Source organism: Dunckerocampus dactyliophorus, chromosome 13 (assembly GCF_027744805.1).
Source record: "Dunckerocampus dactyliophorus isolate RoL2022-P2 chromosome 13, RoL_Ddac_1.1, whole genome shotgun sequence".
Taxonomy (NCBI): domain Eukaryota; kingdom Metazoa; phylum Chordata; class Actinopteri; order Syngnathiformes; family Syngnathidae; genus Dunckerocampus; species Dunckerocampus dactyliophorus.
The window spans coordinates 8,800,360-8,827,453 of NC_072831.1; the positions used below are offsets into that span (position 1 = coordinate 8,800,360).

The 27,094-nt window shown below is 43.1% G+C and overlaps 1 protein-coding gene across 1 annotated transcript in view; it reads right to left on the reverse strand.

Moving 5' to 3' along the window:
- The window catches only part of syne2b (spectrin repeat containing, nuclear envelope 2b), a 130,962-nt gene that overhangs the window by 65,101 nt on the left and 38,767 nt on the right, over positions 1-27,094 (reverse strand). Inside the window, exons 48-76 of the mRNA XM_054796979.1 lie at positions 26,648-26,992; positions 25,252-25,430; positions 24,901-25,117; positions 24,674-24,772; positions 23,028-23,192; positions 22,594-22,941; positions 22,373-22,500; positions 21,197-21,326; positions 20,821-20,994; positions 16,138-20,742; positions 15,571-15,726; positions 15,239-15,480; positions 11,534-13,592; positions 10,960-11,294; positions 10,738-10,882; positions 10,449-10,649; positions 10,113-10,372; positions 9,851-10,010; positions 9,616-9,762; positions 9,329-9,469; positions 8,701-8,877; positions 5,289-5,426; positions 5,004-5,189; positions 4,817-4,930; positions 4,593-4,745; positions 4,419-4,514; positions 4,202-4,339; positions 2,535-2,678; positions 599-667 (exon numbers count right to left, since the gene is read on the reverse strand). Of these exons, the coding sequence (XP_054652954.1) occupies positions 599-667; positions 2,535-2,678; positions 4,202-4,339; positions 4,419-4,514; positions 4,593-4,745; positions 4,817-4,930; positions 5,004-5,189; positions 5,289-5,426; positions 8,701-8,877; positions 9,329-9,469; positions 9,616-9,762; positions 9,851-10,010; positions 10,113-10,372; positions 10,449-10,649; positions 10,738-10,882; positions 10,960-11,294; positions 11,534-13,592; positions 15,239-15,480; positions 15,571-15,726; positions 16,138-20,742; positions 20,821-20,994; positions 21,197-21,326; positions 22,373-22,500; positions 22,594-22,941; positions 23,028-23,192; positions 24,674-24,772; positions 24,901-25,117; positions 25,252-25,430; positions 26,648-26,992 (11,451 nt within the window). The remainder of the gene's footprint in view (positions 1-598; positions 668-2,534; positions 2,679-4,201; positions 4,340-4,418; positions 4,515-4,592; positions 4,746-4,816; positions 4,931-5,003; positions 5,190-5,288; positions 5,427-8,700; positions 8,878-9,328; positions 9,470-9,615; positions 9,763-9,850; positions 10,011-10,112; positions 10,373-10,448; positions 10,650-10,737; positions 10,883-10,959; positions 11,295-11,533; positions 13,593-15,238; positions 15,481-15,570; positions 15,727-16,137; positions 20,743-20,820; positions 20,995-21,196; positions 21,327-22,372; positions 22,501-22,593; positions 22,942-23,027; positions 23,193-24,673; positions 24,773-24,900; positions 25,118-25,251; positions 25,431-26,647; positions 26,993-27,094) is intronic.

A 27,094-nucleotide genomic window follows, 5' to 3' on the forward strand; every position in this document is an offset into this window, starting at 1 on the left:
GTAAACTTAAGAAAAGGTTTTAAAAGGTGTGGGGAAGAAGGACAAGTCAGAAGCCAAAAACATACAACTTCCACATGGAATGGGAGGAGAACTTTTTTTCCCCCACTCTATATTGTCGGACATGCTGTGGCTGACTACATGCGGTGTTAAGGTAATATACTCTCTGGCAGTGTCTCATCAGTGTAACATTACTGACGGCTAGTGACCAGAATACTACATATGACTTGTCTTTCAATATTGTTTGACTAACAATAGGCCGTCGTCAACCACAATACAGCGAACATTTATGAATTAATTTTGGAAAGCTCGCAATAGAGGGAGGGAGCGATGTTCAAATGGCGATGTAGCAAGGGACGACTGTGCTAGCATGCATACAAGAATAAGAAAATAAGTAACCTACAACCTGCTAATGCTAATTGCTGCTGTCATTTCACTACTCTAACAGTCAGAATACACTTATAGAAACATATCAAGCTAGCACTTAATTTCGTAGCATTGTAGGTCTACTAAACCATCGGCGGAACATTGAGGTAACGGAAAAAGATATTTATTTTGGTTTCGTGACATGAATAAACTGTGAAAATGAGCGTGAAGCTACCTGTGTGTCATCTAGTGACTCTCTCTCTGCGCTTTCTTCGCTGGAAGCTTCGCTCTTTTCAGGGGGTTCCTGATGCGAACAATGAAAAACACAACAAATAATAAAGAAATAAACTAACAGGTTATTAAGAGCAATCCATGCCACTTCAGCCGCAATTCAGTCTTTGTTGGACACTTCTCTGTAGAGGACACGATAATGCAGACAGGACAGTTAAGATGATGCGTTAGAAACTAAATCATGATGTTAGACTGCCCGCCCAAAAAAGCCACTGGGTGTCTTATCACTTTTTGCGAGGATTACATTGGCGAAAATCAAATGGTTAAAAACCACGAGTGACCGAGACGCCCATAAAAATGTCTATTTTTGACACTCTAACACAAACCAACAGTAGGTCATCAAACCGAACGCCTCCCTCACTCACGGTGCAACCAAAAATAACAACCTGTGGAAATGCACTACACGGACAAAGCAGGTATGGAGATGAATGCTCAAACGCAAATGTACATGCAAAAAAATACTAATGTATACTCATTTATACCCTGCATGCTTGGTAACGTCCTTTGGGGATGTGTGCACGCATGCCTTGCGGGTTATAAATTAGTATAAAATGGAATTTTATGGCGTTCCGAGTTTTGAGGTTACGTACTCAGTGCCATTAAGTATTAATGTTATTCAAAAAGAGAACAAGAACTAGTTATGTGCGCTTGATGGAGTAATACGTGGGCTAATACTTTGGTGTACTGGCAGAGTAACATGTAGTTGCGTCACTACCCTGTTCTATTTTTCTTTATTTTCCATGCTGACTCCCAAGGCAATGAGGCAGTCTCGTTTGGTGGCAGCATGTAAAGTCCAAGGTGAATGTCAAATGAGACGCTGTAAGAAATCAACACTGGCCGCACGCCCAATCCAAGCTGCTGCAACGCATCAATCATCATGGAGGGTAAAGATGGTATTCTTGAACATGTGAAAGGATTTGCTCCTATGAAAAGGACAGTGATAACAGCATAAGCAGCACGGTACTCTCATTACTGAGACTCCTTGCAGTGTACAATACATCCACAGAATAAAAAGTAATAGTTCTCGTTTTAATTACTGTTTCATTTAATTCTTGTACTTAGTGTTTTACTACTGTATTTTATGTCTTTCTGTGCACTGTGTACACAATGAATGACTTTACATCACAGTCTGGGAAAGGAACTCGTACGTGAACCCAAGGACCACCTGTATTGTTTTGCATGTATATCAGTGTGTAAGCGTCTATTTTGATACCTGCATAGTCCATGTGGTGCAGTTATATTGAGTGTTCCGCATGTGTTCCTCGTTTTGGTTACACCGTGAGTCAGGTAGGCATGTGGGTTGATAAACTTCTGTCGGTTGGTGACATGTGAGTAAGAGTGTAAATATCAAGGTGATACACTGCATAGAAAGAACACCAGCAAGTAGACGCTTGCGTCTGTCTACATTCTGTGCAACTCTTACCAATGTAGGCAAATGAGATGTCTTTTCTCCCAATAAACAGCTTAATAACGGAGATCATAAGTCAAAAATCTGCAAAATTGCAGGGTCGCAAATTCTGAATCGTAAATATGCGGCCAGCCACTGCAGGTGAGAGTGTTGTAGAAGGAAAAACATTTTGAATGACGCTGATGGAAACAAATATGAGCTACAAGTGCTCCCACAAAACTACAGTGGAAGACTTTTTTCTTTTGGAGGGTTCCCCACAGACGCCGCCTTGCTGGTGAGATGTTCCGGAAATACCCCACCAGGAGGATGAGAAAATGAAATTTGGGGGGGCTGAGCAGAGTATTAATTAATAGATTGTTATAGAAGATAAAGTTAGTGGAGCTGAGAGTCAAAGGTTATCAGGAATATGAAAACATGGAGCAAAAAGGGAGATAGAAAAAGAGGTCATCTTCTACCTCGTTTTTTTTGTTACCTCAGAAGAACCACCCAGGAAAGCATCCCAGAGCCACCACAAAACACCTCCTCCACCTCCCTTCACTCTCTGCTCCTGCCCTCCCACTGCCTGCCAGGCCTCCTCAGCAGGGAAGGCCTCGCCGCCACCGCCGTGCCCTTGCCGCTGAAACAAGACGAATGTGCTCTGAAGTGTACGACCACAACAATCTACCAGCTGGTTACTGTGGCCCCTATTGATGTGACAACTGTTTGGTTCTTAGTTGATGAAATTCACATGAAGAACACATTAGTGGTTTGCATGCAGTCATGATGTTAAATACGGTCAGTACTGAAACATCCTCCAATGGTAACACACAAAGCTTGTAGTTTTTAGGACAACAAACAACCCGTTTGGTCATGTTAGTTAGGTCATGTACTGTATGTGTACAGTAGAGCCCCACTTTTGGCGGGGGTTACGCCATCAATACCATCAATCTAGTGAATGACGAATAACCATCAATCTCAAGTAATTATGAGACACCTATAAAACAGGTCACGCTCCCCCTCCCCAAAAGCTTGACATTGACGTTCTGATTTCAGATCAACATTTGCAATACAAGTGACTGTTGTAATTAATAGATTAGTTTCAGCTCCAGAACCCTCTCCTGCTCTATTCAATTGCCATTGTTCACTCGCGACACAATCCAGGTCTAAGCCGTAAATATGCCTCAAACACCTATTAAACACATTTAATGCATAAAATGTATAGCTACTCACCACTAATGAATAATCATGTAAGATGCTCCACGAGCAAATGGAATCAGTGTCATGTTGTAGCCTTTAGCTATGCTACGTCGTGCTACCACTCGAGGTAATTCCAGTAACGACTTAGCATCATATATTAACTTGTGATCACTTTACTGCCAGTTTTGAGGCTGGATTGATTCGGGAAGCTAGTGCTTCTGTAGCTAACCAAACATTTGCGTCTCATAAAACTCAACTACGGTGTGTTCAAGGACCACTGAACAAAGTGGAGAAGTGCAATGCTTGCGGAAAAATCATAGAAGCATAAAGACATCCATCCATTTTCTATGCCGTTTCTCCTGATTAGGGTCTATGATTAGGGTCGATGCCATCCCAGCTGACTTTGGGCGAGAGGTGGGGTACACCCTGGACTGGTCGCCAGCCAATCGCAGGGCACATATAGATAACCATTCACACTCACATTCAATCATGGACAATTTTGAGTCGCCAATTAACCTAACATGCATGTTTTTTAGAATGTGGGAGGAAACCCGAGTACCAGGAGAAGACCCACCAGAAAAACGAGAAAACCCACAAGAACATGCAAACTCCACACAGAGATGCCCAAGCGGAGATTCAAACCCAGGTCTTCCTGATCTCCTGAACTGCGCGGCCAACATGCTAACCACTCGGCCACTGTGCGGCCCGCATAAAGACATGAACGTATAAAAATTGTGGGCTTTCTAATAGTGGTACATTTATGGTGTATATTTTCCATGTATGATCACGTATTCATAAATTATTACTCACTTATGATGAGTAAGATGTGTTTTCTTTTGGTCAAAAACATTTTTTGACCAATCTGCAAATTTACGGGGGGCCATGAATGTTGAATCGCGAATATGCGGAGATCCACTGTATTTCATATTTGATATTAAACTTGTATATTTGGACGGTCCCTACCATCGGGCTGTCCGTTGCTCCTGACTGTCTCTGCTCAGGTGTCGCTCTTTCCACCCTCATCAACGCAGCTCCAGAACGTTGCAGCACATCGTCCTCAACGTGAGCGATCATGATCCGGCCCTGTTCGGCATCCTCCTGCTAATAGGCGACACAAACAAAACACTCGTCAGTTTGGAGTAGGAGAAATATGACGAGCACAGTTTTCTTGCCAACCAACCTCAGCTTCCTCTGGGCTGGATTTGAGTGGTCCTGCTTGGGATGTGGTATGCAGGACTTGTGTGGGAAGCTGCTGGATAAAGAGAGCTGGGACTTTCTGCGACGAGAGTAGAACAGAACTTTGTTGCAGGCCGCTAACTGACCTATCAGTTAATCTGCTGATTGACCGACTGACCTTCTCCAGTTCCAGCAGCAACGTTTGCAGCTGATCGATGACATTGAAGACGGTCAGTGTCTCCTCTGCCTTCTCTGGAAGATTAAGTCCAGGTTTTGCCTTCTGGATGTCGGCGATGCTGCTCCTCATGGTCTGGATCCTTTGTTCCACCATCTGTGTATGGTCAAAGAGCATTGAGCATGTGAGGTTTTCCAGTTTGATTAAGAAGATAAACAGCACATCACCTTGAGACGTATTTCTTTGGGGCTGGGCAGCACCTCTGGAGAAGATAAGATAGTCTTGATCTCAGCAATATTCCTCTCCATCTTTCTGACCTCGCTCTCGATCACGTCCACCTCCTTGGAAGCCACAAGACAACATGGATGTCAGCAACACAAGGACATTGAAACACATAACAAATCAATTACTCACAGTGGCGGCATGCTCGAGTTGAGACAAAGGAGCTGCAAAGCTGTCTTCAACGGCTGCCACTTGGCAGTCCGCTTGGATGAGTTGTTCTCGCAGAGCTGAGACATCCACCACTTGAGACATTTCCTCCAGGACCGAACTGAAACCCTGCAAAGTGGTTCGGATCTGTGCAGAGTCATTCAAGACTGTCTGTGAAAGAAAAGGATAAAACAAAAGAGGTGATTACTACCGACATTAAAAAACATGATTTGGGGCAACTTGTGCTTTTTGCATTGAGGTCCTGCTGACCTGCAGATCTTGGACATGGTCGCTCAGACACTTAGCCGTGGTGTACGTGCGGGGAGTGGCGAGCCACGACTTAGCCTCGGCCATCCAACTCTTGGAGCTGTTGATCATTTCCTGATGCTCCTGAAGCCACGTTTGCATCTGATTGCCAGCACAAAAGCGCATTTAGCATCAAGCTAAAAATAATAATAATAATTATAGAAAAAGCGCCTTTCAAGATACCAAAAGCGGTTTATAGTGAAAGTCATTTTTTGTTGGGTCCACAGTCACACACTGGTAGTGGTAAAGTACATCTGTATCCACAGCCATCCTGGGTTAGACTGACGCAAAAATGTGGCTGCCAATTCACCTTAATGGCCTCTCCGACCACCACCAAATATTCACTAATGTTTACACACCAAACATTCAATGGCATTCACAGTGTCCTCCACGAGTACTGAAACAGTTCAAACATTCTGAGACAAAACTTTTATGGACTGAATAATTTTTGAGGCTCATCTCTGTACTTTTGACAAATTCCAGCCTCACCCTCCTGTTCTTCTTGCTAATGAGTGGTCTGCATCTTCTGGTGTACCGGTTGTACTGTTGTTCATAAAGTCTTTATGAACAGTAGACAGTGACACCTTCACTCCTGCTCTCTGCAGGTTGTTGCGGATGTCGGTAGCAGTTGTTTTAATTTACAGCTCTCACAAGGTTTCTGTCATCATCGGCTGATGTTTTCCTTGGTCTTACCTGTGATGTCTGTTACTTTGTCCACCAGTGCTTTCCAAATGGTTGTAGTGAGTGTATGACCGATGTTTGTGCAATGGTTCTGATTCATGTTCCATCTTATCTCAGATTCACAACTGCTTGTTTTTCACCAATAGACAGCTCTTTATCTCTAAATGCAGTCTACTTTTTTGCGGATTCACTGTATCACAGTTTTTCAAACATACTGTATATTAATGACATAATAATTAGGGCTTTGAAAAATAACGCGTTAACGGCGGAACAAATTTATTTAATTCATTACATTCATTTTTTTTGTGTAATTAACGCATGCACACCAGAGCAGGCACACCTCTGTTATGATGGCAGACGGAATCACCGTGGAGCGTCCCCACACAGTCACACAGAGTCTAACGCTTTTTTATAACCTCATTATGACCTGAACACATCAACAACAGTACAATTCCAACACCATATACTGCACGTATCTCCAACTCACACTTGTCTCTAGTCCGTTCATCCTGGGAATTACACTTCCTCATTCTCATTACAGGAACACAAGATGCATTCAGTGTCACTCCAAACATCACAAAGACAGCTTTATAATGCTTGTGTGTGTAAATAAACAGGAAGATAAATTTAAAACTTATCACTCACTTCGTAACTCTTAATTTGGATGTACAGTTTGCTACATTTAAGTATGCTGGAAAATACACAGAAAAAAAGTAAATTTACCTTAAATTACATGATGTCTTTGAAAGCAACCCCTCATTGCCCATAATAACATGGTTTAAAGTGTGATTCAAATGTTCTGCTGCTAATAAAGAGACTAGTGTTACACTTGTGTGGCATCTTTTAGCTCGACTGACATATTCAATTAATTTGGATCTGTTAATATATACAAATATATATGATCCTGTCCTGTTATTTATCTTTCTGTTAATGAAATACACTAGGTCCCCAACTTACAAACACAAACAAATTGGTTCCAGATGACCGTTCTTAAGTCGAATTGTTCTTAAGTAGGGGAAAAGGTAATATTACCAATGATATAGGTACTACATGTACGTGTATACATATACAGTATATGCGTATGTATGTAAATATGAGTTTGGATGCAGTAGTAATATTAAACGAGGATAATTAATGAAAAAAACAATAATAAAAATGATATAATACGTAATGATAAATGTTATTTACCTTTGAAGAGGAGTGGTCGAGCATACGTCGTTGTGGTGGAGAAGGAGGAGGAGATATTGAAAAAGGACAAATCGTCGTTGTCGTTAGACTCTTCTAAAGGAGGTAGTGTTCTGTGGGTGGTGTAGAATTAAGCAGGCCTATTAACTCTTCATAAACTTTAATCACACGCTCTGTCCGGGTTGTATCATACAACTACAACTTGGCATTGCTATTTAGCTTTCTCTCACCAGCGTCTGTTGGTCCCATTAGCAGTGTCACAGTGCCCTCTACTGGTCAAAAATCTACAGTAGCAGTATAAATACTGATGGAGCGACTAGAAGGCAAAATAAAATAAAATACAGACCAGTCGGCTTGTGTTCGTATCCGCGAATGTTCGCGAGTCGGATGTTCGTAAGTTGGGGACCTAGTGTACAGTAAAAATCGGCATATTTCAGACATAGTTGCTAATTGTGATTAATCATGATTAATTTATAAACTGTGATTAATCTGATTAAAATTTGTAATCCTTTGACAGCCCTAATATTTTTTTAACCCAAATCAAACATTTTCAAGCATAAAAATGGCAAAATAAACAAATACAAATATAAACCATTCATATTGTGAATGTAGTATTTACTACATTGGCCACTAGGTGTCAGTAATTATTCAGTGAGACAAGCACCATACTTGATCGCCAGAACAACAGGCTTTTATTGCAGGTTTAAACTCTCTCACATCAGGCACAATCCATCCATCCATCTTCTGTGCCGCTTATCTTCGCTAGGCTGGAGCCTATCCCAGCTGACTTCAGGCGAGAGGCGAGGTACACCCTGGACTGGTCGTCAGCCAATCGCAGGGCACAAACAGACAACCAACCATTCACTGTCACATTCATACCTATGGACAATTTAGAGTCGCCAATTAACCAAACATGCATGTTTTTGGAATGTGGGAGGAAACCAGACTACCCGCAGAAAAGAGAACATGCAAACTCCACACAATACTACTACTACTACTACTACTACTACTACTAATAATAATAATAATAATCATAATCATAATAATAACAACAACAACAACATGGGCTACTGTTGGTGCTGTAACCCACGACAAGCTAAAACTCAACTCTGAACCCCCCGACGTCACTTCCTGTCCTCCACATGGAACACATTTACTGCAACACATACAAGCATGAGTTTTATTTATGTCTTAAATGTCTTATTTTCTCTGGTTAAATCTACTATACTGAGTAATATGAATGTAAAGGTAACTACATGGGTGTTCTGGAGGGCTCTAATAATGTTAAAAACCGTATTTAGAAGATCGTAAACGGGTCTATACCATAACTACAAAAATAATCCATTTATAAAGAGGGAATCCTACTTTGTGGTAATTCACTTCAGTCACGTCTGGTACCAATTAACCGTGATAAACGAGGGATTACTGTGTATCCCAATTCAACCTTTCAAAATTGATGCTGTCATGTAAGCAGCTTTACCACTGGTATATGAATGAACATTTTTCAGACCTTGCTGAGGAGGGTTGTCTTCTGCTCTGCCTGTTTGGCTAGCTGGGCGTGAAGCTGCTGCACCTCCATCAGCCTCTCTACGATGGACAGCGCCTGCTGTGGATGCTCCAGGTCCCGCATGTCGGCTTCCAGCGCTGCCACACACGAGTGCCATTTGTCTAACTCGTCCCACACCAGCTGCAATAACATGTTCGGTTAAAATTGGCTTCCATGAATTGTTCAGATGTTTTACCTATTTTACCTATTTATGTCCCTGGAGCTTTGCGTCATCACCTATCGTCTGCTTATAACAATGCCCTAACATCCCTCTCCCAAAGATTCTCTCACTCAACGGGAAGTGTGGCCACTAACGAGTTGTTTTGCCACCAGGCAGGAGAACGACCTATTGTTCATCAATCACACCGGCAACAATAACAACAACAACAACCCTACTGTGACCACCGCCATGGGACATACCCACAGGGGACATAAATAGGAAAACTCCACACCTACAGTATTTAGAACTGAAGAGGCGTTTTGGTCAAAAAGTGAAACATCTTAAAAGAAGAGTCCAGCTGAATCAATTCAACCTTTGCGGAGTAGTGTATCAGCTTTTCCCAAAGGACGGTGGATCCTTGTCAGTACCCACCTTCTGAGTAACCTTTGCGTCTTTCACAGTTGAACTTCTCTCTTCCAGCGTCTCCTGCACTGACCTCAGGCCAGCTTGGGTCTCCAGCAGCTTTGCATCAATTCTGTTCACAAGGCCACTTTTTTCTATTGCCTCTTCTACCTGGATGGCCGAATCAGTCACAAAGATGTCACCAGGTACATGAATGCAATATATGGACTTTCAGGTACCAGCTTCTTGTCATGCTTAATGAATACAGGACTTCTCAGACCTTTGGTATGAACATGCCATGCCAGTCGTAGGTTTACCTTAACTTCGACTTGTTGCAGAGTTTTTTGGATCTCCTGCACTTGGCCAGCGATCTCAACTGGGACCACCTGTAAGTACTTTGTCTTGAGGCCTTCTGTGATACGATGGACCAGAGCCTTCTGGATGCACAACTGGCCGTGGATCTCCTGAAAAGAGAGGTAGGGATTTTCAGTGGATGGAAATTTAGGTCCAGAAGAGATTTAATGCAATCATGCAGCTGGACAGTTGTCACACCTTCAGCTGTGCTTTGTTGCTGCTTGGATCCATCTCTGACAACAGACTGTCAGCAGCTGTCAACCAAACATAAACAACCTGTAGCTCCTCCTGCACTTTTTCTTTCTCCTCCAGATCTAGCTTGATATACTCCAAACCCTTTAGGCTCCTCTGCTTTACACTGAGGAAACAAATGTAGCCAGGCAATTGACAAGCATAATTAAAAAAAAGATATTTGCTAGAAGTCTTCATTAAAGTCAGCCCTGGTTAAAGACCACCTTACCTGTTGTACCTGGCCTGCATCGCTTGCAGCTGCTGGCAGAGTGGAGTGGGTGGAGCCTGTTCCACGTTGGCAGGGACACCCAGCAGCCTGGCAATGCGTAATTCAAGGGCAGAAAGGGAGCGGTGTTCACAGTCCAGTCTGTCCTGGTATTGTTCCCACGACTGCTGCAGGTCATGAAGCTCATTGGTAGATGCATTCAACGGGACGGGCTCAGGGAGCTCTACCTCCATTTGCTGCAGTAGAGCAGATGCATTCTCCACCTGAGAAACCAAACTTGGCAATCAGTAAACAGTTGTCATTCATTTGATCACTTTCATTTAGCCTGTATAGGCTTACACTGCAGGTGATGTCACTCCATTCTACAATCCTTTGTTTGAGTCTTGCAGTCAGCTGCTGAGAGCAATGTCTGAGTCTTGCTATGCATCTCCACTTGGCAGCCGTTGAGGTTTCCCGGTGTCCACGGCAGCTCTGCTCTGGACACCACTCCACCACCTCCTCCAGATGCTTCTTCAGACAATCCAGCTCCTCTTGCAGAGCCTACACCAGAGAGCCAAGACAGTCACAAACGTTTGTAGTTTGTTGCATTGTTTCAATGTGAAATTAAATCCTGCGGTCTGATACGTACCACAACCTTTGTTAACTGGTCACTGCAGTCAGCCAGAGAGTTGACCTTCTGAGAGACCACCTGTGCAAGGCTCCCCTCTGCATTCCTCACACTCAGACTGATGTTGTCATTAAATGTAGTGTAATTTCTGTAAGTTTCAGCACAGCTGAGGCACAAATTGTAACCTTTAGAACAAAGATGCTGTCCATATTCTCTGTGTGGTCATGTGAATAAATACTGTACCTTGTAAGATTCTCCAAATGTAGGTAGCCCTTTGCCTTAAGTGTGGACATCCTCACGAGGAACTGGCTCAAAATGGCCTCTTGGAGTTGCTCTACTCCCACAGGGGACAGGTAAGGATGCAGGGGGGCTTCTCCCTTCAGTTGGTCCATGTAAGTCTGAACGTTTTCGTCCAGGGAGGCCAAGACCATCTGGGTATCCTCCAGCTTTTCACGGCAGAATCCAGTTGAGCCCAGAGGGGGCAGCAGAGAGACTTCAGAGTCCCTCAGGAACTTTAGTGCTTGTTTTACAGTACATGTGTAGTTTCTCAGAGATATCCTTGCATCAGAGATATTCTCCTAAAATACAAAAAACAGCACAGGTTAGCCATGCACATGATTTCAAAGGTCATAGCAATATAATGATTAAATGTGGTTGGACTAAAGTTGTAAAAGTAACTGACGTTCTATGAAGGCATGCAGCCTCCAGTACCTAACTACATATCTTCACTGGGCTCAATACTCACACAGAACTAAACAGTGTCTGTAAGTAGCTACAAACACCTCTCTATTTTGCAAAAAGAAAAAGAAAAACTTGCCATTTGTGAGTCACATTCACTTAGAACTTCATTCTTCAAGTCTTCAAGATCTGAAGAGCTAGTTCCGTCAGTGTTTTCTTTGTTCTGTTCTAGAAGATCCAAGGCTCTCATTCTTGATTCAACAGTCTTTTTCAAGAACATTATCTTCTGGTATTCCTTATTAATGGAGCTCTCATGTGGCTCCATCTGTCGGGGTTTCTGGAGTTCCTGATGAGTTTCGCACAAAAAGGCTTGAGTGGCTTTCCTCTCTGAGTCGAGATCCACTTCCTTCAGCAGACACCACTCAATGAGGCTGAGATTGTTTAGGGTTTTCATCTCCAGGATTTTGAAGGTCTCTTCATTTTGTTGAAGTCTATGCTGCTCTGAACTCAGCTGTGAAGGGTATAGGTCAGCCAAGATCATCTGGAGTTTAGATCCAACCTCGTCACATAGCTTTTTTATCAAAGGGAACTGGAGGAGGAGCTTTTGACAGATCTTGTACTTTTCCACCACCTCCCTGCTCTCTTCTCTGGTTTGGTTGACCTGTTCCTCAACAGCCTCTTTAATGTCTTCCACACATTGCCTCATGTTGAGGTACCTCTCATGATCTCTGGCCTTCATTGGCAGACTAGTCATTTTGTTGTGAATTTCAACAGTGACTGAGTATAGTTCCATAGTCTTTTCTTCTGGAATCCAGGAATGGAGCGTATCAATCTCTGACTTGTGCTCCAAAAGCATTTGCTTGAAAGGTTCCAAAACTTGGAGGGATTCTACTGTGACAGGAAACCTTAGTTTTCCCAGGTGTACTTGCATCTGCCTCAGGCATTTTTCAATCGTGGCTAGCTGTTGCTTGTTTGATTCTAAAGATCGCTCATGTTCATCCAGCTCAGTTTTGTTGACCGTGTCGTAGCTGCTAATCGTGTAGATGTCTTCCTGGAGGCCTGTAAGCTTGTCAAAAAGCTGGCAAGTCTCTTTGATGCTGAGCTCAGAGGCAATGTCTTTACTCTTTAATAAAAGAGCCTTGCAGGCAGCAGACTGCTTTTCAGCCTCAACTAGTGTCTCTTGGATCTCACTGTGATCAATTTCAGCAGGACTCATGAAGTTCCCCCTTATGCTCTTGGCTGTCTCTCTTTGCAGATGTGTCCCAACCCAGGTGTCTAGATCTGCAATCTGTTCAGACAGCTTTTCCCTGACCTGCAGACAGGATTCTGTGTCCTTGATGGCCTTGGATAGCTTCTCAGTTATTGACTTTGAAAGTTGTTCTAGCGATTCCAGCAATGAATGCACCACAGGCGTCTCCTCAGCCGGGTCCAGCTGTGGCAGATACCCTGTTATCTCCTTGGCCTGTGATTTTAGTTGACTCTGTGTGACTGTGACCTCAGACTGCAGCTTTTTCAGATCCCTGAGCTGCTGGTGAACCGCCTCCGGGTGTAGAGACACCGTCTTTCGCCTGCCTTCAATATCACTTTCAATCTGCTTGGCCCAGCAGAGGCCATCCCTCACCACTGTCATAACTTTCTCCATGATGGGATTACTGCTTTTCTGAATTTGAGAGGATAGCCACTCTTCTGTGAGACAAAGTTGGTCTTTGACATTCAGCAGACCTTTCTTTATCTCTGCTGTTTCTTTTGGCCATAAACTAGGAAGTAGTGCCTGCGACCTTTCTTTCAGATCATGGTATTTCACGTGAGCAGCTTTAACCTCGGCACGTGCCATCATCAACTGCTGTGCCTTCTTGTAATCCCACTGGCATACTTGCGGGTGTTTGGCTTCAAGTTCTTCACTGATTGATTCTAAGTGTCCCCGCAAATATGATAGCTCCAGCAAAAGGCTGCTGGCGTTTTGGTATTGGACATCAGCATGATGCAAGGCCTTCTCCACAACTCTCTCCAGGTCTCTCCATTCCCGATGTAGAGTCTGAAGCTGATTTTTTGCAGTTGCTTGATGAGAGCGACTAAGAACAGGATACAGCTTTGTATGGATCCCATCCAACTTCCCAAGGGTGCTCCTGTTTTCCTCTATATCTCTCTTTATGGACTTCAGCTGATCTGCTTCCTTGTGGCTGCTCTCTGCCAGGGAACTGAAAGGAAAACAATTAAGTTCAAAAGGCATTTTGAACTAGGGATGCGTACCAAAACTCAGTATCGTAATGCTGCTGACGTAAACGGTCGTAACCAGACGAAAAAACAAAGTAGATATCGGTGTCTCATTTCAGTGCTAAATAAATACAGACTCCGCCTCCTGCAAGGAGTGCTTGAAGATGCTATTGTGCAAGTAACGGAAGTAATGCAGCGTTCTGACAGAGACAGTCTGATGCTCTTAAAAGAAATCTGCACTTTTTTGGAATTGGAATGTGACCTGCATATTATCCCAGCTGCATCGACATTGTTATTGTTATAAACATTGTTGCGCAACTGGTGTAATGACACCTCGCCACTCCACACTGGCTAGCTACTAGCCCACTAGCGACTGGCTTCACCACACACTTGCTTGCAGTGCGACAGTGCCATGCTCACAATACCGCAGGCCATCAGTGAAAGGTGGAGCTGCCGCCACTGATGCTGTGTTTTTGTTTTTGAGTTTGCAAAAGTGAACTCTAGGTGTAGCGTTCGTTTCTATGTTGCTATGTCAAATCAATGCGCTGGGGAAGGAATTTCTGGTAACATTTAAATTACCAAAATAATGCAAAATACACATGAATGTGCCTGTTACTACATGGTCACAGCATGTACTGTATATAAAACCATAAAACGTTGTTGGAGGTGTTTTGATAGCGGGCTTTGTAGGAGGAATAGCTGTGTCCCATTGCGTGCAGTAATTACCTGCCGCTTTTTATCTGTTCTTATATCTTTAGAACTAACCAGTCCAGGGTGTACCCTGCCTGTCACCCGAAGTCAGCTGGGATAGGCTCCAGCATACCCCCGTGACCTTAATGAGGAGAAGCGGCATAGAAAATGGATGGATGGATGGATATCTTTAGAACACAGAAAAAAGAGAAGGTCATGTGTGTTCATGTCTCACATAAGGATTGTGGATGATGGGCAAAATTCACAAAAAAAGTGCAGTTTTCCAACTTTGATGTTGTTCTTCTTGTCTTTTTTTCCTGTGTACCGCATCAGGAATAGCATTCTTTTTCAAAATGGGCTTATACCGTACTTTCAAGCCAAATGCATCTTGTAAAGATGTGTCCATTGTAGTCTTAAACCTTTGTCTTTTAGAAAAAAAAACAAACTTACACCATCACTCGGATACAGTGAACAGCCAGCAGTAACACAACATTTTGGCGTGACTACTATTTTGATGAAAAATACGAAGTCGACAAGCTACCTTGAGAAGTGTTTGCTTACTCTGTTTTGGTGGAGAGGTGTTACTCACACTCATACTGTAGGTCATTCATAGACACCAGAAATGAGAACATCAACATTTCAACACAAGCAGGTTGCTCTAACTTCTTTTTTCTCAGTTAATACATAACTATTTTACTGTGAAAATTATGACAATGTGTTTTGGATTTTATTTCACATTGGTGAATGTATTACAAAGTTATACTATTATTTCTATTACTTGATGTATTTAAATTCTGTTCAACTTGCATGTCCCGAATTTAGAAAAAATAAAAGCATTGTTTTTGGACAAAATGTGTACGTTTCAATTGTACCGATTTGGCACCGGGCAGATATATCTCGAATAGATTATGCATGGAGGGAAAGTACGTTATTAACTCACATTCTCACAGCATCCAGTTCAGTTTCCAGTCTTTCCAGTGTGGTCTTGGCTTCGTGAGTCTGTTGACAGAAGCTCTGCACCAGCTGTAGATGGGCCACTTTGTTCTGGACGACAGCAGCTGCATCCTGAGCAGCAGCGCTCCACTGGTCCTCCAAGAACTTCAATGTATCTGAGTTCTCAGCATCTGCTTCTCTCTGCTGGCACAGCAGTGATGCTTGGTCCTGGGCCATGTCTTGACATTCCTGTACACAGAAAGGAAAAAAATTGTTTGTATGATTATTACCTAAGCTCCACCTATGATAATTTATATAGCCTACTATTTGAAGTCATACCTGAGCCTCCTTCACTTGCTGGGTCATTACTGTTGGCTGCAGCTCACAAGGGTGATTCTTACAGCTCAGAAGTTTTGACACTAGCCTGCACCGGCGATCATCCAGGTCACTGCTGGAAGTCATGAGTTCTGCCAGAGAATCCTCACACGCTCCAGCCTTTAAATAAGAAAGGACAACTGGATTAGATCCAGTGATGAAACCTTCATTTGTCATCATCTGTGTCCTCCTAAGTGAACATTCATCCATCCATTTTCTGTACTGCTTGTCCTCACTAGGATATGCTGGAGCCTATCCCGGCTGTCTTTGGGCAAGAGGCGGGGTACGCCCTGGACTGGTCGCCAGCCAATCGCGGGGCACATATGGACAAACAACAATTCGCACTCACACCTATGGAAAATTTAGAGTCTCCAGTTAACCTAGCATGTATACTTTTGGAATGTGGGAGGAAGCTGGAGTATCTGGCCTAAGTAAACAGTGGTGCTAAATGCAATGAGTAAAAGTTGAGATGCATGTCATCTTTCATGGTTAAACAAAAAGAGTAGAAGAAAATAAACTTGTCACTTGTACCTCATTTAGAAGTCTTGTGTCTGTGGTCGTTTGTATCGCTGAGAAGATGTCCGTCATCGCAGATGTTTCTGGTCCATCATGATCAAATTTAGAGCTTGCATATTTTGAAACCTTTTGCTCAGAGGTGCTTGTTGTGGTGTTTGTGTGGGTAACGATCTTCCCATGTTCCTTTTGTCTTGTACTACTTATCAGATGATCAGCTTCCTCTTTTGTTGTATTGTTTTTTTGTTCTGCTGTTTCGGTTTCAGAGACCATATCTGGATCAGGGTGTAAATGAGGGTCAGCAAACACTGAAACTTCTGTTTCCATCATTTTAATGGCTGATCGAATAGGCTGAATACCACTGGCAGCCTCACCATTGGTTACTGTAAATCTATCATACTGGACACTCGATTCCTGCCTCGACTGCTTCTCTTCCTGTCCAAGGGATTCAGCACCTAGTTGTGACTGAACTTTATTTTGAATTGACTCAGCCTCTTCCTTCTTGCCCCCACTTTCAAGTGGCTGAACTGGCTCAAAAGCAACAGAAATATGTCTACCCACTTCACTTTGAGTCTTGTTGTCATGTATCTCAGTGCTGATTTCTTTCTTTTCCTCCGATGACATTTCTGTTGTAGGTTTGTTTTTCTCCCTATCATTAGTCTTGTCTTTTGAAGCTTTTTCACCTTCAGCACTTGAAGATGCTTGACCCTGGACCTCTTTGGTGCTTCCTCCAGTAGTTGTCAACAATTCTGTCTCTGCTTCGCATGGCTTCTCTGCTGAAACGTCACTGAGGAGCTGAGCAGAATGACTTTCAATTACAATCTGCTGCCTTTCTGGTAACTCCTCATCTGCTGTATTGTGTAGACCCTGATCTGAGATGGCTTTGTTTTCTGGAGGTCTCTCACCCTGAATATTACTTTGAACTATTTCTCTTGTTGGTCCTGTTTCTAGCCTGTTTTCTTGTTCCTCTTGACATGCTGTTATATCTACCTTTAAAAGATTCACTTTAGGTCCTATGTGAATAGTCATGGCCGTATCTTGCATACAATTTGTAGATATGGCGGCTGTTTGTTCCACTGTCTCAGTATATCTTTCTTGGCTGGTTTCTAAACATTCCACCCGAGTGTCAGTCTGGTATTTCTTTTCCACGGCCTGTTCACATAATATTATTTCTATCAATTCAGTTTTATTTGGCTGAAGTGTTGTAAAAACCACAGAGCTGGATTGACCAGATTCAGTTTGGAGCACTTGCTGTTCAGCACTGCTCACAACAGAGAGTTGTCCATCCTCAACTTGACTCTGTATATTTAGTTCGAAGGTGTCTACACCAGCCCTCTCTGGGATTCTTTCTAAGAATACAGATGTTTTTTCCAAGCTCATGGCGGCATTATCATCACAAACCTGTACCTGGACTTTACCATCTTTCACTTCTTCAGGTCTTTCCCTGGTTGTGTCCAGCAGTTCCAGCTCAATTACAGTTTGCATTGGTGTCATGGTTTGTTCAGCTAAGATAATTTCTGTAAGCGTTTCATCTTTATGTGCAAGAACAGGCATCTCAGGCATGGTCTCATCCCACTTGGTCTTTGGTTGAACGCCAGGGGTAGCCATATCGTTGCTCTTGTTTTCTAGTACAACAGACTCTTCTGGCAGGCTCATGATAGCATCATGCATGTCATGTTTTGATACTTGTGTTTGGACTTCTTCCGTATCTTGCTCTTTGTCCTCTTTTGGTCTTTTCTCTTTTATGACACTCTGATCTTCCCCTTTCTCAGGTTCTGGACAAGTCTGCAAACTCTTTGTCTGTCTTTTTGGTGGCGAGAGCTTTCTATCCTCCAAAACAGCAGCATCAGGTTTACTTTTTACCAGCTGTTCAACTGGGCTTTGTCTTGAATTTTCAGAATTGGGCTCAAAACCTCCACTGGCAACAATAACTGGCTCTACGGAAACTGTGGGAACATCCTGATTTTTTGACTTTCTCCTGGTTGGCAATTTAGGAGTTTCTGATGAAACCTTTCCACTCTTTGGGTTTCTTTTTGGTGGTGAGATCTTTTCTACAAAGGCATCTTCAGATGTTTTTGCTATTACCACTGCTTCTGCTTGTTGCCGACCTTCTTGAGGCTGCAAGTCAGTTTCTTTATCGACAGCTGAATCTGACAGTGTGGAAACATCAACACTTTTTGCTTTTCTTTCAGTTGGCAAGACAATGATAACGACCTCAGCCTCCTCTACAGAATCAGAAGATTTCTGTTCAGATTCTGCCTCTTCTTTTAGTTTACATTCTTCAAAAACTGTCATTTCAGAAAATCCTGTAATGGAGCAAGGTGTTTGACTATCAAGTTCTTCTTTTGTCTTTTTAGGAAGTTCTGGAGAAGCTGTTGATCTCTTTGAATTTCTTTTGGGTGGTGAGGTGTTTCTTTCATCCACAGTAGCAGCCTCAAGTGTTGTTGTGACTGCATGTGTTTCTGAAGATGTTTTTCCACTTTCATAGTTTTCACTGTCATCTCTGGAATCAAATGACCTTTGTGTGGACACTGTGACATCTTTGGATGGAAGTTTGGGTGACAGTTTCATGTCCTTTGACTTTCTTGTGGGTGGAAAGATTTTTCCTTCCTCCACAACAACTTCAGGGATTCCTGTGACAACTGAAGCTGAGGAATCCAGTTCTGTCTGATCATTCTTTGAAGGTAAACCAACGTCTTTCATAGCAGCCTCAATGATTCCTGTGACGAGTTGAGCAACTACAGAAGCTTCCGCATTTTCAGAGTCTGTTCTTGCTTTTTGGAGGTTTGAATCGTCACCTGAATCATCACAGGCACTGAGTTCTTTGTCTTCGAGATGCTTTTCCTCTTTCTGTTCCAGATGGAATTCTTTTGTCAAAATTTGGTCCTCTCTTTCAGGCAGCTCTGGAGAAATCTTTGAACTCTTTGACTTTCTTTTGGGTGGGGTGATGCTTCCTTCCTCCGTAATAACTTCAGGGATTCCTATGACAACTTGTGAGGTTTTTCTACTTTGCAGTGCTATTTGATCAATCTTTGAAGGTAAACCAATGTCTTTCATAGCAGCCTCAATGATTCCTGTGACGAGTTGAGCAACTACAGAAGCTTCTCCAATTTCTGAATCTTTTCTTTCTTTTTTGAGGTTTGAATCGTCACATGAATCGTCACAGGCACTGAGTTCTTTGTCTTCGAGAAGCTGTTGCTCTTTGGGTTCCAGATGGAATTCTTCTTTTGTCAAAATTTGAGTCTCTGTTTTAGGCAGCTCTGGGGAAATCTTTGAACTCTTTGACTTTCTTTTGGGTGGGGTGATCCTTCCTTCCTCTGTAATAACTTCAGGGATTCCTGTGACAACTTCTGAGGTTTTTCTACTTTGCAGTGCTATTTGATCATTCTTTGAAGGTAAACGAACGTCTTTCATAGCAGCCTCAATGATTCCCGTGACGAGTTGAGCAACTACAGAAGCTTCCCCACTTTCAGAGTCTTTTCTTTCTTCTTGGAGGTTTGAATTGTCACCTGAATTGTCACAGGCACTTTCTTTGTCTTCGAGAAGCTGTTCCTCTTTGGGTTCCAGATGGAATTCTTCTTTTGTCAAAATTTGATTCTCTCGTTTAAGCAGCTCTGGGGAAATCTTTGAACTCTTTGACTTTCTTTTGGGTGGGATGATCCTTCCTTCCTCTGCAACAACTTCAGGGGTTCCTGTGACAACTTGTGAAGTTTTTCTACTCTCCAGTTCTAGCTGATCTTTCTCCGAAGGTAACCCAATGTCTTTCATAGCAGCCTCAATGATTCCTGAGACGAGTTGCGCAACTACAGAAGCCTCCCCACTTTGAGAGTTTATTCTTGCTTCTTGGAGGTTTGAATCATCACAACCACTAAGTTTTTTGTCATCTGTAAGCTTTTCTTCTTTGGGTTCCAGATAAGATTCTTTTTTTGTCACAATTGGCTCCTCTTGTACAGGCAGCTCTGGTGAAATCTTTGACTTTCTTTTGGGTGGTGTAATCTTTGCTTCCACAACAGCTGCATCAGATATTCTTGTGTACTCTTCTGTAGTTAAAGTAGGATCCCTGCTTTTCGAGTCTTGGTTTGCTTCTGCAGAACTGGCAGAGACTGGCTGTAGAGTTGTGGCACCATGAAGCCGTTCAGTTCCTTCTTTTTCCTCTGCTGCCTCATTAATATCAGGAATCTCTGCGGGCTTTGCCTTTCTTTTTGGTGGTAGAAGCTTACTCTGTTCCATAAAAACAGCTTCATCTTTCCCCCTGTCCAATGTATTTTCTGATTCGTGTTCAGTTTTCTTAGCTTCCACATCAACAATTTCACCTGTAGCTACAGGAGCCAGGGACACATCCTGGGTCTTCGACTTCCTCTTTGTTGGAATATCTTTTGTTTCTTCAGAAACAGCAGTGTCAGTTGGCTCACTGGACCTCGATGAAACTGACAAGTCATCCTGATCCAGTGTAGACGTGTTAGTTGAGGGAATGTTTTGTTGGAACTCAGCTTCAGACTTTTTCTCAGTGGACTGTTTGTTTTTCCGTGGCGGCGCCACCAAAGATGTCTTTTTCTCTTTCGAATGATTATTAACATCAATGGACTGACCCTCAGTTTTTGGTTCACTTCTCTCCATAAGATCCTACAACGAAAAAATATTTATTGGAGAGATGGGATTGAAATGATCGAATAACGGTTTCTAACTGTTTTAGATAGGTACCTTTAACTTGTGGCAGAGAGACATCTGAAGTGTCTCTGCTTGTCTGAGTGCTTCAGAACTGTCTTTTGAAAGTTCGTCTAATATATCCTGCTTCAGACAATCACTCAAAAACTGTTGATGGGAAAGTGCTTCCAGAAGAACAGCCTGCATCTTTTCCCCTTCCTCTGCTGTCTCCTAACACCAGAAAAGAGATGTCTGTAATGCTTCTCATGTATATATGTTTGTACAAAATGGGTGGTTTAACAAAGTTAAACTGAACCCGGGTAAACTGAACCTGGGGCTCTCAGTTGTGTACTGCAATCTTAATTATGATCACACGTGTACTTCAAGCAAGAGCTTACTACACTTAACCAAACATGCATGAAAATATCCAAACCTGCACAGATACAGTGGATTCTGAAGGCTTGGTGTGATTCCATTCCTGCAGTGCTCGGAGAGAATCAGACAAACAGCGAGCAGCGTTCGTGGAGCAGCTTTGCTGATGCTCGCTAAGCCTGGTCTGTAAACTGAAGGAATCATAAAGAAAACATTCATGGAGGCACATGTCACCAGCATGCGTCAGTATGGAAGATTAAGCAATGCTGTGGAACCCTCTTATGTCGACAACCAGTCTATGTCAAATCCCGGTCCACTGTGTTCTTACTGCTAAAAAGTGTCCGCCCAGGTCGACGCCAACATATATGATCGACCCACTCTTGTCGATATACAAGTAGTATTCGAGAACCAACGAGATAATTCCTACGAAAAATTGGTCCATTTATGTCGACATGTTGTCGTATTATGAACTTCCTCATCATTAAGCAGTGGGAAACAATTCCTAGTTCAACGACTGTCTAGTTACAATGCATAAAAACATGTCACTGAACAGTGACTTCCTGTTCAGTGCAAAGTAAGCTTCAAAATAAATGCATGGTAGTAGTAACCTGCATTCTGCCACAGCAAGTAAGAAAATGTGCCCGTTTTATTTTGTTTTAGATTGGTAGTCACTGGAAGACACATGTATGAAAGCTTAATTGTCATTGTAGTCAAGACATACAACAAAATTAGTGCAGCAGCTCTGTTAGATAAGCGGATAAAATATCATACGAAAACACAAAAATCAAAATAACAATATGCAAAATGGAGGGAAACCATGTCAACAAAATACCTTGGGTTGAAGAATCCTTTATAATCACCCATTCTCTGTACCAAGTCACAAGTAAATGTGCAAGCAATGGCTGGTTTTGGTTTCACTTATGTCAACAATCGCTTATGTCAACAAGTCAGGCAGTCTGAAAGGGGTCGACAGAAAAGAGTTCCGCTGTCCATTAGATTTGCATATAATCAATGTAGCGGATCTCCACACATTCACGATTCAGCATTCACAACCCCACACATTTGGGGATTTTTAGCCAAAATAATAAGAGCTGTGTGTCAAAAATATACATTTTTGTGGGTGTACCAATTACCCATGAATTTTCACAATTTTCTGGTGGTCAGGGAGGGTAGCCCCTGCGAAAAGCAGGGCTCTACTGGTGCCAATAGCTTGACTGTGTCAATAAATCCATGGTACCTGTCATGTTGTTGGCGCAGAGATTCTACTGTGGTGGTTATTTCTGTTGGCATCTCATCGGCAGAACTGACATCTTGGTACAGCTGTTCAACTTTCACAAAGAGCTCCGCAAGAGACTTTTCACAATTCTGTCGGGAAAGGACAGAAAGTTATTATATAAGGATGGACTAAAGTGTTTGTGTTATATGTTATACAGGAAAGTTTTCACAGTGAACTAGAACCTGCAGGCTGTGCCAATGCTGTTGGAGCTGCTCAATGTTGTCCTGCAATTCGCTATATGTGAGGGCCTGATCCAGAGATCGCAGCTCCCACTGCAGAGCAGCTGCTCTCTCCATCAGCTCCTTAGTCCTCTGGGCTTCCTGGCATTCCAGGTCCTGCAAGTGGGCCTCGCAGGCCGCCAGGCGCTCCCTTACGTCCAGTTCAGAGGTGCTACAGAGCTCATGCAGGTGGCTGACCTCCAGGGTCAGGGCATCACGGCCACCAGGTGTACAGAGGCTGAGCAGATCATCTCTGGCAGCATCCAGCTCCTTCATCTCTCTCTGCTCCCGATCCACAGTCTGGAGTAAAGCCTAGAAAATAGAACATCATACTAACTGAACAAATACTATCAGCTGACATATTGTGTACATCAACTGAAAACATGTGACTCTCTGACCTTCAGGGTGTTGATGGCACTGTGAAGACCTTGTCTGTCATCTGGAGGAGCTTCCAGGGCTTTAACTTGCTCTCTCAACCAGTCCTGTGCTGCTTCATGCTGCTCCACAAGCTGTGTGCATTGCCTCTCCGCCATGATTCCTTGCTCCAGGTTTGCCAGTGCCTCCTGATGACATGCATCACAGACACAGAGCAACTCCTCTCAGTATTATACAAGGTATGTTGAACTTTGGAAGGAGAACGTGAAACATGAAATATACGAGGATAAAGCAGGTTATATGTTCTTCCTAGACTAACTGTGTCAGGTGTACTGCCCATGGGCCAAACCCGGCCGGCTAGGGGTTTCAGTATGGTCAGCAGGACACGGTAAAAGTGAGGGAATCTTTTAGTAAAATTATATTCTAAATAATCCACTAGGGGCGTACTGTTTTAGTCTGAGTAGAAGATGTGGCACAATTCTAGGACTACCCTATTTTGTACCGACACTCTCATTTGCCAAAATTTTTTTGTCAAAAAAGAGAAAAGTGGACACAGATTGTAGAGTTTTTCAAGAAAAATCAACCAATTCCTATTTATCTCAGAGGTGAATAAGAGACCTGTGTGCTTGGTGTATATACAAGTGTCAATGCCAAAATGCCACTCATCATGGCAAAAAATAAGGAACATTGCTGGTGGGTTTGATCCAACAGTCCTTTTTCACATGGAGCCGAGAGTTTAGTGAAGCAGCAGTGAAAGCCAGCTACCTAACTGTTAGCGAAATAGCACTAGCATCAAAGCCATATTCTCACAGTGAATTTGTCGAAACAGGCATGATAAAGGCTGCATAACTTGTGTTTCGGAACCATTGTCAGAGTTGGTCAGCCTATTGAAAAACAAAGTCGAGTAATTTCTTACATTTTCTGTTGCAAATGATGAGCGTACTGACATTAGATAGACATATTTAAAAGTCCTGTTGTTCATGCAATGCCATACATTTTATGCATGTATTGTGTGTGTTTGTATGTATGTTTTATATATGAAGTTTATATATGGTGAATACAGTAGATGTGTTCCACGCCTACCAGCGACTGGCGAAAATCTGAGAGTAATTGATACGGCTGTATAAGTGTGTACTTTTTAAATGGTCACTTACTTAAGGTTAATAAGTTGTGTTTCCTGTGGAAATTTTTGGAGAGAAAAAAAAAATCCTGCAAATTTGCAGTGCCATGAATGCTGGATGGCGAATGTGTGGTTATCCACCCCACTGTAAGGTAAGTTTGTAAGGTTATTCAGGAGTAAATTTAGTTTTTGAGATTTAATGCATGCATTTGAAAATAAGAGTAAAAATTGTTCCTAGTTGAATTAATCTTCAACTATCAGTTTGTGACTTAAAGTTTAGTGTCTTTGTACAACCACTGTGATAAGTTGTAATGTACAGGACACATGTAAATGATAAACAGAAGCAAATATCTTAAGAAATCCGAGTTTGTTCATGACATGTTTTGTCAAAGGATAGTTCATAGATCACAAAGGGACAAAGCGAAAACATGGACTTGTTGTTGCTTAGAGGTAATTATGCTATGATTTCACTGGTCCGGCCCACTTGACATCTAATTAGGCTGTAGACCATGGACTAAAATGACTTTGGCACACATGTCCTCAACTCACAGTTAACTCTTTGAGCAGAAATGGGATGGATTCCTCCAAGCCCCCCCAGGTAGAATCAGCCCAGTCGGGGTCCCGGGTGGTCTCCCACAGTTCTGCAGCCTGAAGAACAAGAATTATTAGTATTGACGTGTAAATGTGGAGTTGTATCCCGCTTGTAGCTAGAACAGCTTCTGCTGTTCTGGGAAGATTTTCTGTGTCTGTGGGAATTTTTAGCCTGACTTTGGTACCTGGGTGTGTAGATCAGAGAAGAGGGGACCAAGGGCTGTGCTCCTGTCCAGGAGGGCCCGGGCTTGTTCCACCGCCTGCCTTCGCTCCCCCAGACCCGGCCAGGGGAAGACATGAGGCAGACTGGATATCTGTGCTTGGAGCTCCACCAAACGAGCCTCAGCTTGTCCTCGCTGGTACCGACAGGGCACCAGGAGGTCCATGACACCCTGTAATAGTCTGATGGACAGCACATGGAGAATTTACAAGGCTGCTGGGAAGCAGGTGATCGAGCAAATATCCCTTTTGGCATTCTGATCCTAATTCTAACTGCATCAGAGGAGCTTCAAATAATGAAAGGAATCTTTGTGTACCTGCTCCTCTCATCCGCAGCCTGCATGATTGTCCTCCACTGATCCTCCACCTTTTTGATCTGTGTTTGGACTTCCAACCTCTTGTCCTCCTCCAAATCCTTGTGTTCACACAGACTCTGCACACGCCTTTTCAGCTCCATCACTCGAGTCTCTCCATTGGACTTGGAGTTCAAGATGACCTGAGAACAAAAGCATACATGATTGAATGTATATCACGTGTATTTAATAGTAGGGATGTCCAATAATATCGGCCAATATTGACATTAAAATGAAATATCAGTACTGTTTTTTCTGCGAGAACATTTTGTAAAAAATGTATTATCATATCAGTGCTCCCACTCCCAGAGATCCTTGAGGTACTGGATGCTGTGGGGGTGTCTTGGTTGACACGACTCCGCGGCATCATGGGACATCGGGGGCGGTGCCTCAGGATTGGTAGACCGTGGTGGTGGTCTCCCTTTTTAAGAAGAGAGACCGGATGGTGTGTGCCAACTATCATGGGATCACACTCCTCAGCCTTCCTGGTCTGGTCTATTCAGGAGTTCTCGAGAAAAGGATCAGCCGGATAGTTGAATCTCGGATTCAGGAGAAGCATTGTGGTTTTCGTCCTGGTCGTAGAACTGTGGACCAACTCTGCACTCTTGGCAGGGTCCTTAAGGGTGCGTGGGAGTTTGCTCAACCAGTCCACATGTGTTTTGTGGACTTGGAGAAGACATTCGACCGTGTTCCTCAATGAATCCTGTGGGGAATACTAATGGAGTATGGTGTACTAGACCACATAATTCAGGTGCTTCGCGCCCTATATGACTGGCGTCAGAGCTTGGTCCGCATTGTCGTCAATAAGTTGGACTCTTTTTCAGTTGGCCATCTGGTCAGGATGGCTCCCGGAATCCTCCCTGGGGATGTGTTTAATGGTATGTCCGACTGGTAAGAGGCCTCAGTAGAGACCCAGGACACATTGGACTACGTTTCTGAACTGGCCTGGGAACACCTCGGGATCTGCCGGCTGAAGCTAGACAAAGTATCCAGGGAGAGGAGCCGGCAAGAAAGAAGTCTGGGCTTCCTTGCTTAGGCTGCTGTGCCTGCATCCCAACCTCGGATAAGCGTAAGAAGATGGATAACCTTATTTTGGACATTGTTTATTTGTGAAATGCATCCAGAGGCATCGCAGCAAAAGAAGCAGCATGTGTTCCTTCATTACACAAGATGTGACCTGACATTAGATTGGGGGAAGAGTTGCTGCCCATATCGGTATCGCATAGCATCAGTATCAGTGCTGAACAATATCGGTATATTGGATATCAGTTAGAATGCCAATATCGAGCTTCTCTATTTAATCACAATTTTAGATATGACTGAGATGTAAAACAAATATTTTGGGGTAAAAAAACCTCACCTGTGCCATATTCAGTCTGTCCTCTATCTGGACTTGGCTGCCTTGAGTGCCTGTCCCGGTGTTCTCAAGCTGTGTCTGCAACTCCTCCAACCAGGTGCCAGTGCTAGCTGCCTGGCTGAAGAAGGCTTGCAGCTCCCTGGAGAGCGAGTAAAGAACCTCTGCTTTCTTCAGTGAGTTCTCAGCATCGTGGAGCAACGTCCTCCACTGCTCCTCCAAATCTGTGATTGCTTGTACAGACTCCCGCCTGGCAGTGTCCTCCACTCCATCATGTTCACAGAGACTCTGACTTTGTCTTCTCAGCTCTGCCAGCTGACAGTCTTTGTTTGGTTTGGAGCTCAGGATGGTCTGTAAGCAAACAATAGATACCTGTACTGTAAATCTTATACTAACCTTTGTGGAATGGTGAGGCAGTGGCCAAGAAAGAGTATTTTAAAACATGAGGTTTTT